The sequence below is a fragment of the Belonocnema kinseyi genome, chromosome 8 (assembly GCF_010883055.1).
Source record: "Belonocnema kinseyi isolate 2016_QV_RU_SX_M_011 chromosome 8, B_treatae_v1, whole genome shotgun sequence".
Taxonomy (NCBI): Eukaryota; Metazoa; Arthropoda; class Insecta; order Hymenoptera; family Cynipidae; genus Belonocnema; species Belonocnema kinseyi.
Window position 1 is genome coordinate 89,139,005 of NC_046664.1, and position 13,771 is coordinate 89,152,775.

General features: G+C 31.5%; 1 protein-coding gene across 3 annotated transcripts in view; it reads right to left on the reverse strand.

Moving 5' to 3' along the window:
- Positions 1 to 13,771, reverse strand: part of LOC117178180 — a 68,407-nt gene that overhangs the window by 39,874 nt on the left and 14,762 nt on the right. For all 3 annotated transcript variants that reach the window (XM_033369472.1, XM_033369470.1, XM_033369471.1), the window contains exons 2-7: positions 5,269 to 5,451; positions 3,413 to 3,553; positions 2,616 to 2,651; positions 698 to 880; positions 370 to 513; positions 68 to 250 (exon numbers count right to left, since the gene is read on the reverse strand). In XM_033369472.1, coding sequence (XP_033225363.1) covers positions 68 to 250; positions 370 to 513; positions 698 to 880; positions 2,616 to 2,651; positions 3,413 to 3,553; positions 5,269 to 5,451 — 870 coding nt within the window. The remainder of the gene's footprint in view (positions 1 to 67; positions 251 to 369; positions 514 to 697; positions 881 to 2,615; positions 2,652 to 3,412; positions 3,554 to 5,268; positions 5,452 to 13,771) is intronic.

Sequence of the window (13,771 nt, forward strand, 5' to 3'; positions counted from 1 at the left end):
AATTATATTTCCAAAAAATACTTAGTCAAAATCCAATATTTTTTAACTACATTTAAAAAGCACCTACCATCATAAACATTGGGAATTTGTTTCTCAAAGTAAACAATAGCAGGAACGGAGTCAATTCCAAATTCCTTAGCGGCCCTGTCATCATCAATTTTAACAAATTGAATTCCGTGCTTATCGCAATCATCATCGATTTTCTCGAGTTCGTGCAGTACTTGCATAGAATCCTCATCTCCATGGTCATCTGTATTACAAATAAAGTAAAACAAATTCAAAATAATCAAGATCGCAAAGGTAAAAAATAAAACATTTCTGGCAAAAGCTTTTTTCTGAAACACATGAAAAAAAACCTTGAATACGAACAGAAGAGTACAACTAGATTGTCGATGTTGCCAATGAGTGTATTAAGCGTTTTGGCAGTCACATCTTCAATAACATCTTCCTCGTCTCCCGTGCTTTTATTTGCCACCAGCCACTCGAGAACGTCTTCTTCTCGACTCAACTCGTCTGGAAGAAGAAAAATATTTGTTAACAAATGCAGTCCAGAATAAACTTGATATTTCTTTTGATTGCAAAATTGTAAGCAGCAAAAGGATTTAGCGAACTTCAAAGCAAAAAAATATATACTCGTATATAATGGAATACGAAGAAATGCATAAATTAAGAAATATTGAGAAATCGAAGCTCTTACGTTCATATACGATGGGTATCTGATGTCTGTAGTAGACCAAAACAGGTAGCGGTCCGAGATTATACTCCTCGGCGAGTCGTTCGTCAGCGATCTTGACGAATCCGATACCCAGCTGATCGGCCTCGTCATCGATGTTTTCCAGTTCCTGAAGGGCCTTTGCACATTTCTTGCAATCCGGTTTGTCTGTCCCATTTTTAACCAAGGTAAAAAATTATCGCAGGTGATTCACATTTCTCTTATTTTATAAACGAAAATCATAGCTCAAAGTTAAAAGACGTGCTGAACTTAGGGCTAAACTAATATGCATGAATTTCTAACGCATCTTATGGTTTGGTATTTCCAGTAAGATTACGTATTCTATGTACACATATTTATGACTTGCTAAATAGGCCGAGATATCTTGTTACATCTTGCACGAGAAATATGATGAAGCAGTTACGAAGCAAGCCTGTGTTTATGGTTATATTATTTAAAGACACCAATGCAAAATGTTTATCAGTTATATCTGCATTGAAAAATCCCCTATATTTCCTTCAAGGTTCAGAAGAACACTTATAAATAGCATATACAAAAATCTGTTCAGAAAAGATGAAAATGAAAGGTGTTTTTGCATGTGCAAAAAGCAATAACCGAAAATCGTGGATTAAAAGAACAGAATTTACCAATTTTTTATTATCAATATTCTTATGCAGAATATTATCATTATAATTATTGACAAAGTTTTTAAGCATTTTAGATCGCAACAATATAGAATTTTATCATTTTTATTAACCTTGAAGGATAGCGCTTTTTACGACCATAAGTTCATTTTTATTATTATTTATAAAAAATGTAATTAGGAAACAAATAATACTAATTTAATTAATTTCAAACGTGGGAGGCTGTGTATTCACATGTCACAGCATCATTTCCAGATGAAGAATATGTATTATGTTTTTCAAAGAAGTTCAGACAACACGTAATTCACCGATTGTATGTGATAACATTTTTTTAAACTATTTTTGCAAAAAAATGTGAAGTTTTATTTTTCAGTGAAAGAAATGAAATTTTTTCTACTTGAAGATGCGGACACAAAATTAATTTCTAATGAAATATATTTATCATAGTGCCTCTATTGAAACTTCGAGTTTCGATACCTATAGAGCGGGGTAAAACACAGTGTTTGCATCCCTAGGTTTGAAACATTTTGTTTTAACCCTAGGGCACACAGGTAGATAGGTAGGAAGTTAGGGTCTACAGGTACCTAAACTATAATTTTCAATAGATTTGCTATGAAAAATAATATGCATTACAAGGAATGTAACACAACGATCGCAACTCGTGTGAAGGCAGCCCTCGCTTCGCTCAGACAGCAAACTTCACACTTGTTATACTATAGCATATATAACAGTTTAAATGAATTCTTCCTAAATGTGCATTGTTAAAAAAATTGATGAAATTAGGAATCACATGCATTCAAGCTTTCACAGCACCAGCTTTTATTAGTAACTATCTATACAGGAAAGCTTGTATAACACGTAACAATGCAATATCAGGAAAAACATATGATTAAACGAATAACTCGTTAAAACATCCCACTGGAAAAAAATGCAATTTGTTTTAAACTTAAAAACTAAATATGGACATGTTTATTAGGTAATCTGTTAATTCAACACACATATAAATAGCATATGTTAAGACATAAGGTTTTTCTACACTTTGTACAATTTTTATTTTATGATACAAATTTTCTTACAGACAAAGACAGATGAAAAATGAAAGGTGATATATGTTCGACATGATAATTTTTTGTACGTGAACACGGATTTAAACAAAAGGGATATAAATACATTATATAATTATATAATGATTTCAAATTTTGGGAAGAGTCGTTGAATTCACAGAAAAGACCTGAGAATTTATGTAAAAGTATACTTACTGGAACCAGCTCCTGTGCATCGCTCCGTATCAGGACCTGGTCACATTGACACACACAAAAATAGTTCACATGTATGTATTATTTACAAGTATTTTGTGTAATAATGCATCTGTTTTTAGGAAATAAAAAGGGATTGTGACAATATTGAGTGATTTTTCACCGACTACCTAAAAGTGATTTGAAGAAAATGAATGTCAAGGAAAAGTATGGATCAATTGTATCGGACACTATTAATCTTTAAACAAAAAGTAATAAATGATATGCATGATAGTACAATTAGTTATTCAATAACGCATTACATTGTTAACCACGATTAGTTGAACAATAAATTAAGTATACTCTCATGTTCTAAATAGACATCATTTACAAATATTACAAATATACATACAATGAATACATACGGTACACAGGTCAGAGTCCAATTCTGTTTTTTCCTGTTTAAAAGCTTTGGTAATTACTATATACATCATACATTTATTTAAGATTATTTATTACTTGCATAATTCTGACCTAATTCTAAATATATTTTTCGAGGAATGATTATAAAAAATAATCTTTACAAAAAAAAAAGAATATTTATTGTGAATGGCGTTACTAGTATTATACTTGGAAAAATTCTTCAGAATTTCTTGATTAATGTTCTGTAATAAATACCTTTTGAATACCTAATTTCATGAGCATTTCAGACATAAAATTAAAATATTATATGAGTTTGAGATCTTACAGAATTGTTCATGGAATTGAAAATAAAGCATGCTTTGATAAGCTTACAAAAGGGTAAAAAAAAAGACACTTACAGAAGAGAACTGCTACGAAATCGGTGTCCTCGACAATCTTTTCAAGGATCTTCGCATTAACTTCTTCGATGCGGTCAGGTAAATCCATTGCTTCCAAACTCGTCAAGAACTCCAGAACATTCTCTTCGTCCATGAGATCCCCTAAAAATAATATTCAAGTGAAAGGAGGTATTTGCTTCTAATGAAAGTAAGAAAACGTGAATTAATTGAGAAAAACTAATGTGAAGTCGCAGTAAGCCTCAGTCTTGACCAGTTATATCAAATGTCTTAGTACAGCGTTTCCTAGGTAACATTATGTGTATACTAAATAAATATTTTCTTTTAAGTTAAACGCTGAAATGATTTTTAATAAACAAGTATTTAAAGAATTTGAATAAATTTACCGAAAGATTAGGAACTCTACATAAAAGAGCGATTGAATACAGAATTACAGTTGCCTGACATCTTGGTGCAAATATTGCAAATTCCTATAAATGTCATTCCCCATTTTCTTAGACTGTGTTTCTTGTCTTGCACAAAATGATGTTCGTAGCCGCGACAAGGCCACTGCAAAAGACCACAACATTCGGGCTGGAATCCAATAAAATTTGGCGCCATGCCTCCTCAGCTCGATAGCCTTTCTGCTTAACATTTCTTCACGTGACTGCTTAGTACACTTAGTGCTTACCATCCAGCGTGCAAGTGCATAATAACCGGTGACATTCTATGTCAGAGGTTTTCAGTGAAGGGAAATTTGGGCATTTTTACTCCTGAGCTACATGTATCGTTTCCACCACCACGAATCTCTACTCACCTTTAAAAGTGCGGTGAGGTCCTTTTTTTGAGAGGTCTTCTGTCCCTTTGAGGTGTCTGAGTTTAGAAAATATTTTATTTCTAATAAACTTAATTATAAACCTAACGATGAAATAAAATTTTCTCTGCATTTTACACCCACAATGATATGAAAAATATTTATTTGTTAGAGAAAAAAGATTGATTCATTAATAATTATTCAGTAATGAATTATACCGCTCCAGCTTCACTAAAAAATTCTACTGACTTTTATCATAATTTTAATAATAATTTCACTACATTAATTTCAAATTAAAATATATTTACAGGCCATGGAACTCTCCCATTAAGAAATTCACACGGAATCTTCCTTTCTTTTTAAACTGATTTAGAATCTGATTAGGGAAACCAGGTGTTCTTCCGTGACATAATGGTTTTGATTTTTCAAAAAATTTAAAATCATTTGTATACAAGATGTTGGAATTATTAGATTCTGCCTATATTTATTAATAAATTACTAATTATTATTCATTTCAATACTGAACAATTCGATCATTAGGATGAGATAGTGAAATGTAATACTATGATGTATATTTTTATAAATGTATGTTCAACACAATGTCGTGCTTTTATCTATTATTACTGTAAGTATGATTCATTAGTTAATAATTAATCAATCAATCTTTTATTGATGAGAAATAAATAGTTTACGTATCCTTTTGGTTGCAAAATGTAGAACAAATTTTTTTTCATTGTGAAGTTCATGGGTAAATTAAAAATGAAATTATTTTTAAACTCCCCAAACCCCTAAATGGCACTGGTAGTAAGTATCACTGCAGGACTGATTTCCCTTTTTGTGACACGAGAGTAACCACCTCTCCGAACTCTAGGGCTCAGTAGAGCTTTGTGGCGGTGGAAACGAGACATGTGGCTCGGGAGTAAAATTCCCGAATTTCCTCTCCTTGAAGAGGCCTGTTCTATCTTACCCCACATTTTTCTGAATCTAGCAGCTTTCCATAATTTACCTTTAATTAGATGCAAATATTTGTTTACGAAAGACCAAACTTAAAGAAAGACAAACTCACCTTCGTAAATAATTGGTTCCTTTTCTCTAAAATACGTGAGTGCGGGAAATGTCTTAATGCCATACTGTTTCGCCAATCGTTTGTCGTTGATCTTAACAAAATCAACCCCGAAGGTATCTGTGTCATCGTCAATTTTCTCTAATTCCCCTAGAACTTTATCACATGTTGTACAACTCCGCGCATCTGAAAAATATAATGGAAAATCATAAATGGTTGTAGTTCTTTTTGTAATGTCAGAATTTATTGTCAATAGTGACTTAGTCTTGACCAGCGATTAAGGCGATGTAAGAATCTTTTGTTTTCTCAGTAAGACCTCTGCTGTTAAAGCATAAAGTATGAAAAAACTAGTTAATTTTTTAGAATTATCCAAATTTAAGAAATTTAAATTAGATTAAAATCTAAATTAAAAATCCCATTTATTAATTGCCACACAACTCTATTTTTATCTAAATCTCTAGCTTTTTTCAAGGAATTCTGAGCGAAGAACGCCCAGATACGATTACTTTTTACGAATTTATAAACATTACAAAAGAAATGGAATATTAAAACTTGACCGGTTACTAACTTCTGAACTTTTGGACTTGAGACTGTTATGCAAAACAGAAAAGGATTTTTTAAACAAAATATTACTGTAAAATATTGAACTTTCTAAAAAACATTGGGTGACACAGAAAAAATATAATACATAAAATATAAAGGGTATTGTTATTGCTGAATAAATTACTAATTTATAAAATTAACTTGAAGTATGAATTATATAATCGGAACAATATTTTACTTTCAGGTTTCTTCTGCACATTTCCTATTGCATTAGCTACTTTCAGTTTATTTTTAAATGATTTGAAGGAAAAATACACAACAATGTATTGATACGTGGAGAAAAAATATTAAACTCCTTATTATATAAAAACAGTAATTAAGTAACTGCTGAAAAATGTCAGTTTTTTGAAAATTATTCTGATCATGACCGACATTACAGAAAAATGTTATTACAGAGATTTTTTTATTTTGCTAGAAAGAATTCAATTTTCCCAAAAAGAACGTTTGGTACTTCAGAAATCTTTGGAAGCTTCTAAATATTATTCAATACTTTCCAGCCCAGTAAAAGCACAACTGACTGAAACAGATAGAGCAAAATGTAACATTTCGATTCGTTTGATTTAAGGATTTAATTACTGTTCAGCGAATTAACATTTTTTCGAGTTTATCGTAAAGCAAGATTATCGTGGAATTTTGTAGTATTTTTCTCATTTCATCCTTTATTGGAGGGACAATATAACAGATTCATTTTTTAATTCTCATATAAACTACAAATCCTTTATATTATTATCAATCATTTCATTTAAGTTTCCTTGAGTTAGCCTTTTAATGTCTTAATAAATACTGAAATTTGTCTCCCGTTTGCTTCCTGATACAGAAAAGCTGTATGTTGGAGACTCGTCAGAGTACCCACTAGTATTTGATTTTAAAACGTTTTTTTGTTAATTTTTAATAATTTTTAAAGGTCACTAATTCTTCGTCTATGATGAGGCAAATATATTTCACAATTAATCATGATGAGGACCCAAAGTGCTCATCAAATAAAGGCAATAAAATTATAAATACAAATAAAGTGAAAACATTCGAGATCGAATTGACAGGTATAATGTAAAAAAACAGCCGGAATTTTGACATTTAAATCACAATTGACTGTAAAATCACCACATCTGAAGTGATAAAATCGGATTGAGGTCAGTGAAATCGCATTCGCTAACGATGTGCATTTGAGGTTGGATGTAATAATGCATAGTTGTAATTTGTGAAATAACGAACTGTTGTAAAATTATCTCGACCCACGATGGTAGCTTTTCAAATTTTTCATCAATGGATACCGTAATTTTACAACAATTCGTAACTCCACAACGGGTAGCCATGCATTATTACTTTTGATCGTAGATCTACAGAGTTCGGAAATACGATTTTATTGGACGAAATCTCATATAATTTTTTGCTACAGTTCTATTAATTTTTCAATCATTTCATACTTTCCTTATATCTTGGTAGTATATTCATTTTTAGACCCTGTAATGTCCTGTAAAATTTCGCCATGAAGCTTTCGTCGCTCTGGGCATTATTATCCCATTCGACTTTTCCAAATGAAAACGTTCCATCTTTGAGGGGCGAAATAAAAAGGTGCTTACTCGCATGATGAACCCTCGAAACTTCAGAATTCCAGTTAATTATATTAGAAACGCTAGTGCCCCTAAATTTATACCTTTTCATTAGGTCTGTCCAAGATAGAACCTTGTCATTTGGACACGTCTTTGGTTTCTTCTTTGCAATCACCCAGTACCCCACCTCTCATCTTTTACACTTCACAAAACAATTTATAAGTCTTAAATGATAACAGAATACATTTTTTTTAATATGATGAAAGGGTTTTGACATTATGTGAGAAGTAATTGCAAACTTGCCAATCTTGACTGTAACTTTCCCTCACCTAGACAAACCTAAGAATAATGACATTTTCTCTAGCCATTTCCCCAGAAACTTCTTCCTCATTTGCAATTTCCCAAAATTTAAAAATTCCCTTCAACGAAAATGACTTGTGTCAGTATCGCTCGGCACGTGCCATAAACATCGAACGAAACCACCACGTGCATCGCGATCATCGTTCGCCGACCGCTTTGCCCACCCCACCCATTCCAAATATATCAGCCGGTGAATCTTGGATGCTCTTAATATAGTCTTTAACGCGTTCGTCCTCCGTAGCCGTACCTTACGTAAGTAAGAAGAACCCACCCGCGCGGAATAACATGCCGAATTAATGTCAAATAATTCTTTCACAATTTCAATAAATTATTTACCTCTTTCAACCAAGTGTATTAACAGTAGAGAAAATTTATTAGCAAAATCCTCGATTCCCAAAGTGCAGTTGTATCAAGAATCGAGTAATTTATCATCTTAAGTCGTAACTATCATTCTTCCATTTTATAACAAAGATTCCATTTATAAATCTTCTGTTCTGTCTGAATACTGTAAATGGGGTCTAAGCGGCGTATATGTGGGGAAAACGTCCCATCCTTAATTCTGTGCTTCAAATATAATATAGTCTTTTTGAGGTTTTGAAATTGAAATTTTTTGATGTTTAGTTGCAAGCCTAACAATTAAAAATTTAAGTCTAACAATTTTTAGCTAGAAGAAGCAAATATAGTATTTAGAAATGCAGAACCAACAGTTATTGACCTCCCCCCCCCCCCCCCCCCCCCCCCCCCCCCCCCCCCCCCCTCCTTCCTATGCACTTCTTCCATAATGAATTAAATATTGTTTGAGAATGACATGATTATCCCATTCAAATTTACATAACATTTCAAATTTAGCATTACACCAGATATTTGTTCCTTCTAGATAATTTTGGCGAACGTTTCAGAATCATGTGACAGTACATTATGTAAACGTAATTGTTAGTAAGCGCGCCACATCCATTCGGTTGGACATTATATTAATCAATTAATGGGCAAAAAATCACTAATATCTATTAGTGAAATTGATTTAGCATGAATTGTCAGTGAATGTTGCAAACTTCGGAAACTTTGTAAACTTTGTTTCGCATCAGTTCAGAAAGTAGGTAACGAAGCTTACGACACATGCTAAAAATATATAAGAATCGCTTACCAAATATCGTCGCCACACTACTACAAAAGTCTGGAATGGTATCACATCTGGAACGTGATACGAACCTGACAAATGAGACATGAGAAAGTGCGTGGGTAGATTAATAGCTGAACGCAAAAACAAAATTTATCCAGCACAATTTTCAAATGAGAAGCTCTTTTTTTGCAAATCGTTTTCCTTAATGTATGACGTGCTTCTGATATATATATAGTATCCACGATAAAATTAAGGCATCAACGTCATCTTGAGAAAAACAATTGTCATTTTGTACAGTATGGTATTTACAGAAATGTTGAAAGAAAATGTTTTTGATTTTTTTTTACCAAAAATATTTCCTGTTTTTAAGAGATCGTAACTAATAAGAGAACCCAGGTAGGTGTCCAATCCGATTTTCTTGTTTCAGACAATTGTTGCAATACTGGATAACCTAACAGACACGTATTTTTTCGAATCTGCCAAAAATGATTTTTAGGGGGTAAAACCCACCCCCGGAAAATTTGACACCCATATATTCTTTCAAAATAAAGTAAGTTTCACGTACAAAACTAAACAGAAAAATTTCATCACAGAGAGGGTTAAAAGACAGAAGTTTTTAAATTAAGTCAAATCCTTTATCGGGGTGAACTACCCCAAAAGAAGTTACGAGTTACTTCAAAACTTTTAGTCTACTGTTTCACGCTGAAGTGAGCAAATTTTGGTAAAAGATGAAGAATAAGGAACAGAAAACACGAAAAAAATGTTGCTTACTGTTATATCTCCTTCGAAATAAATTACACTATTGTAGACGAATTAGAACTTATTTAATACCATTTAGAAAAAAGCACAAAAAGCAACTGACAGTTGGGAACCCCCATTTTTCTCGAATTTGATGAAGTTAAACGACGATAGATAGCGCTGGCGTCGTCATTCTCGCTACAACCCGAATAAAAATGGAGAGATTATAAGGCGAAAGATTATCCAGGCAGGGTTAAATATAAAAAATTATCTTCGATTCATGTAAAGTTTATCTGACAAGGTTATTTTTTTGCGGTGAATCTTTCACATGGAATCGAGGTAATCTTTATCTTTTATTTTTTCTATGATGACCAAATAGGTGCAAGTATGTGGGTAAACTATCCCAAAATAAGTTACTATGATATATAAAAAACATCATTAAATTTCCTCAAGGCTGGTTACCCCCTACAAAGTAATTTATCAGGAAAATGCAAAAATACGGAACTTTATTTTATTATCGTGTGTAACACATTTTTTTCAGAGTTTTAGCTTCCATTTACGCCTATTTTGCCATTTTCATATATACTCGTAACTTATTTTGGGGTAGTTTACCCCTATAAAATTATTTTACTAAATCGAGAATTTTACATTTTTGAACCCTCTTTGTGAAGAAATTTCTCGTATCGGGTTTGTATGTGAAACTTACTTTGGCTTGTAGGAATACAATAAAATGCACTTGAGGTTTGTTACACCTTATAAATTAATTTCTCTTAAAAATAAAAAAAATGTAAAAATTACTTTATTGTTGCTTGTAACATATATTTTTTCTAGATTTTTAGGGTTAAAATAATGTCTGTTTAGTTATTTTCCGTTCAATATCAAAGAATTTTGGGGTAGTTCAGCCCCTAAAAAATTTTCGACAAATTTGAGAAAATTTCATTTTTTATCTTTGACTATGAGGAAATTTTTTCAGTTAGTTATATTGTGAAAGATACCGCTGCTATATATGAAACAATTAATAGTACATTTCGAAAAGTGTGTGAGACGAAACGGAACCGTACAGATTTTTGTTTCTAACTCAATCAATCTTATCTTATCGTATTTAGTGAACATTTCATCATCTATTAATGATAAATTGATTTATTAGGGTATTTAAACAAATTATACTTTATTAGTTATTATGTGTTCACGGAAAAGAAATAAGCATTGAATCAAGGAAATATTGGTCTGTATACGGACGACAAAATATTTGCTATTAATGGACCCAAGTGGGGAACCTTACATAACGACTTCGTGAGGTTCTTCGCTTGGGGTGATTGCTAGAGAGATTGATCAGCAACCTGGGTCGAAGCAGTGTTGCGGAACGAACGTGTTATTTACTTAAATAGCACGAGAATTCTGGAGCAATCTGAAAAACCTCTATCCCTTCCACACACTACTCCTTTCCCCTGCCGAGTGAGTCACGCCTACCCCGAAAGGGAAATGGCTTAATGATGTAATAATAATAATAATAATAATAATAATAATAATAATAATAATAATAATAATAAAAGAAAGTACTCTATCGTCCGTATTCAGACAGATTAATTCAATGCTAATATTTTATCCGTTTAGAATTAGTGAACAATAAATTAATTTTTGGATCAAAAACCAAAGATTAAGTAATAAAGTTTATGGTCAATTTGACGTCGAATTGAAAATTCTCTCATCAGTACAATCATGGATATATGGTTTATCATTCTATGCATTGCAAAAATGTGCTGCTCTGATATTGAAATTGCTTTCTAATGCATGCAACAAAACTAAAAGGGGCTCAATCATAAAAAAAATTGTTTCTCAAACAGACGATTTGCCCATGTTTATTTGATCTAGAAGAACCTAACGTAATCGATATTAATAATGAATGATTAATATTTTCTGTCAGTAAAAAGTGAGGGAAACTAACATCTAATGTAATCTTATGAGACTTTTTCTATATAATTAAATAAGGTAAACAATTTTATCTATATCACTCATAACAGGCTAATTTCGATACAATGTTGTCACATATTTAATAAACCTTTTCATGTAGGACTGTATGGAGAGCAGTTAGAAAGGTCAAACTGGTAGTGAGACAACAATTTTGTGTAAACATATATATCTATTTGATAATACCTCCCTACTACAATTAAATTAACAATTGATAATGTCCGATAATATGTAGAATTAAATATCTTATTTATACAATCGTTAATTTTTCAGCAACGTCGGTACCTATGATATGCAACAATAAACCTGTATGTATAGTGGAAAATATTCTCTATGACAAATGTCTTTTACTAGATTGGTCAGCAGTTCTGACAACCACTTTAAGTATAGTCGACGACATTTTTTAATATCATTTTCTAATAAGAATTTTGAGAACATAGAGAAAGTCTCCATCCAACAATCTTCTAATTTTTATGATGATGAGAGAACAGAAAATCATTTATATAGTATTGTTGGTATACTGGATATGCAATGTTTGGAATAATTCGGAGCGGAAGTGGAATAACTTTTTTTGTTGCACAAGAAGTATTATAAGTGATCTCTGAAATTCTCTTTCCTACAAGTGTTCTATATATAACATAGACGTAGGGTGTGGCAACAAAAAAATTTTTATTTCTCAAATAGTGACCTACTTTGATTTAAAGGTTTCTATTCGAATACCATTGATCTTTTCTTTCATTATTTCATTTTCACATAGACAATTATTATTATTTGCAGAATCGCTTACATAAAGATCAGTAAATTTGCAAAGAATGAACTTAAAAACATAAAAGGAAGCGTTTAAATAGCAGTAAAAATAATTGACATAAAAGACCGTGTAGTTACATTAAGAGAAACAACAGATTAGATTTTCGCTTGTTGAATTGATGTAAAATTAATGAAAAAGCACAATGGGAATAAAAATCTCCAAAATTGTTTGAAAAAATGAATTGGAACGTCAGAAAATTAATTTCAAAATGTATATCCATGAGAAGCGCATAACTGAATTAAAGCAGTAAGGTATTTTAATGATTTGGCAGTGAATTTAAAAGCATATTTTAAAATAAGGTTATCAATTCAAAGGTCACCAAAAGCTCGACTCTTGATTTTTTTTCGCTTCAATTACTCCTGGAAGTAACTTTAAAATTGATTACTTTTTTTAATTTTCACTAAGCTTTAAGGCATTTAAATTTTCACTATTAATACAGAATGTTGAACCATTTTTAATTAAACTTTTATGAGTCGTTAATTTGTATTTGACGAAATCTTAATACTTTATATTTCAGTTTTATAGTTTTGCGATCCTGGAATTGATCATCGTTGAATTTTTAAACCTTTCAATTGAGTCGATTCCAAAATTTTTGAAACTATATTATGTCGAAGTAAATAGGAAAAGTATAATCATAGTATATCTTTAAATAAAAAAGTAGTTCTATTCATTTATAAATTTAATTAAATAGAAAGTATGATTTAAAATGTCGATATTTCCGCGCCATGATGACGTCACATATGTGACATCAGAAGTTATGCACAGAGCAGTACAAGAATAAGAATTTCTTTTTAAAAAATATAATAAAATCGTGCTTATTGTGGATGTTTTGTACCTGATTATCAAAAAAGTACAAAAACGACTTCCGAATTATTTATATGTTTCGCGAAAGTTTGACAAAAAAGTGGTTCAAAATGATGCAACGTAACAGCGTAACACCAGAGAATGCTATCTAACTTCAATTATATTTTGTTGCAAGGATCACTTTAGCCTTTAGCGAAAGCATTTCTTATTTCTGTAGTAAAAAATAGTATTATAAATAACTTTTTTTAATACAAGTAAGATACTTATCTTAATACTTCAGGAGATTTTGTTATTTGTATGTCAACAGCGACATGTGACTTTTCTAACCTCAAAACATGCAACATTTACTAATTGGGTCAATTTATTAAAAACCACTGAATATTCTTTTATGCTTTTATAAATATTCACATATATACATAATTTTGTGCAACTTGATTATAAAGACATACAGTGGCGGACTGCGTACCTAGGGGCGCGACCGGGGATCCAATACTGGGGGCGACTCCTAAAGAAAAGGTCATCGGAGAAAAGGAAAAAGTGTTTCTAAGGAGTATA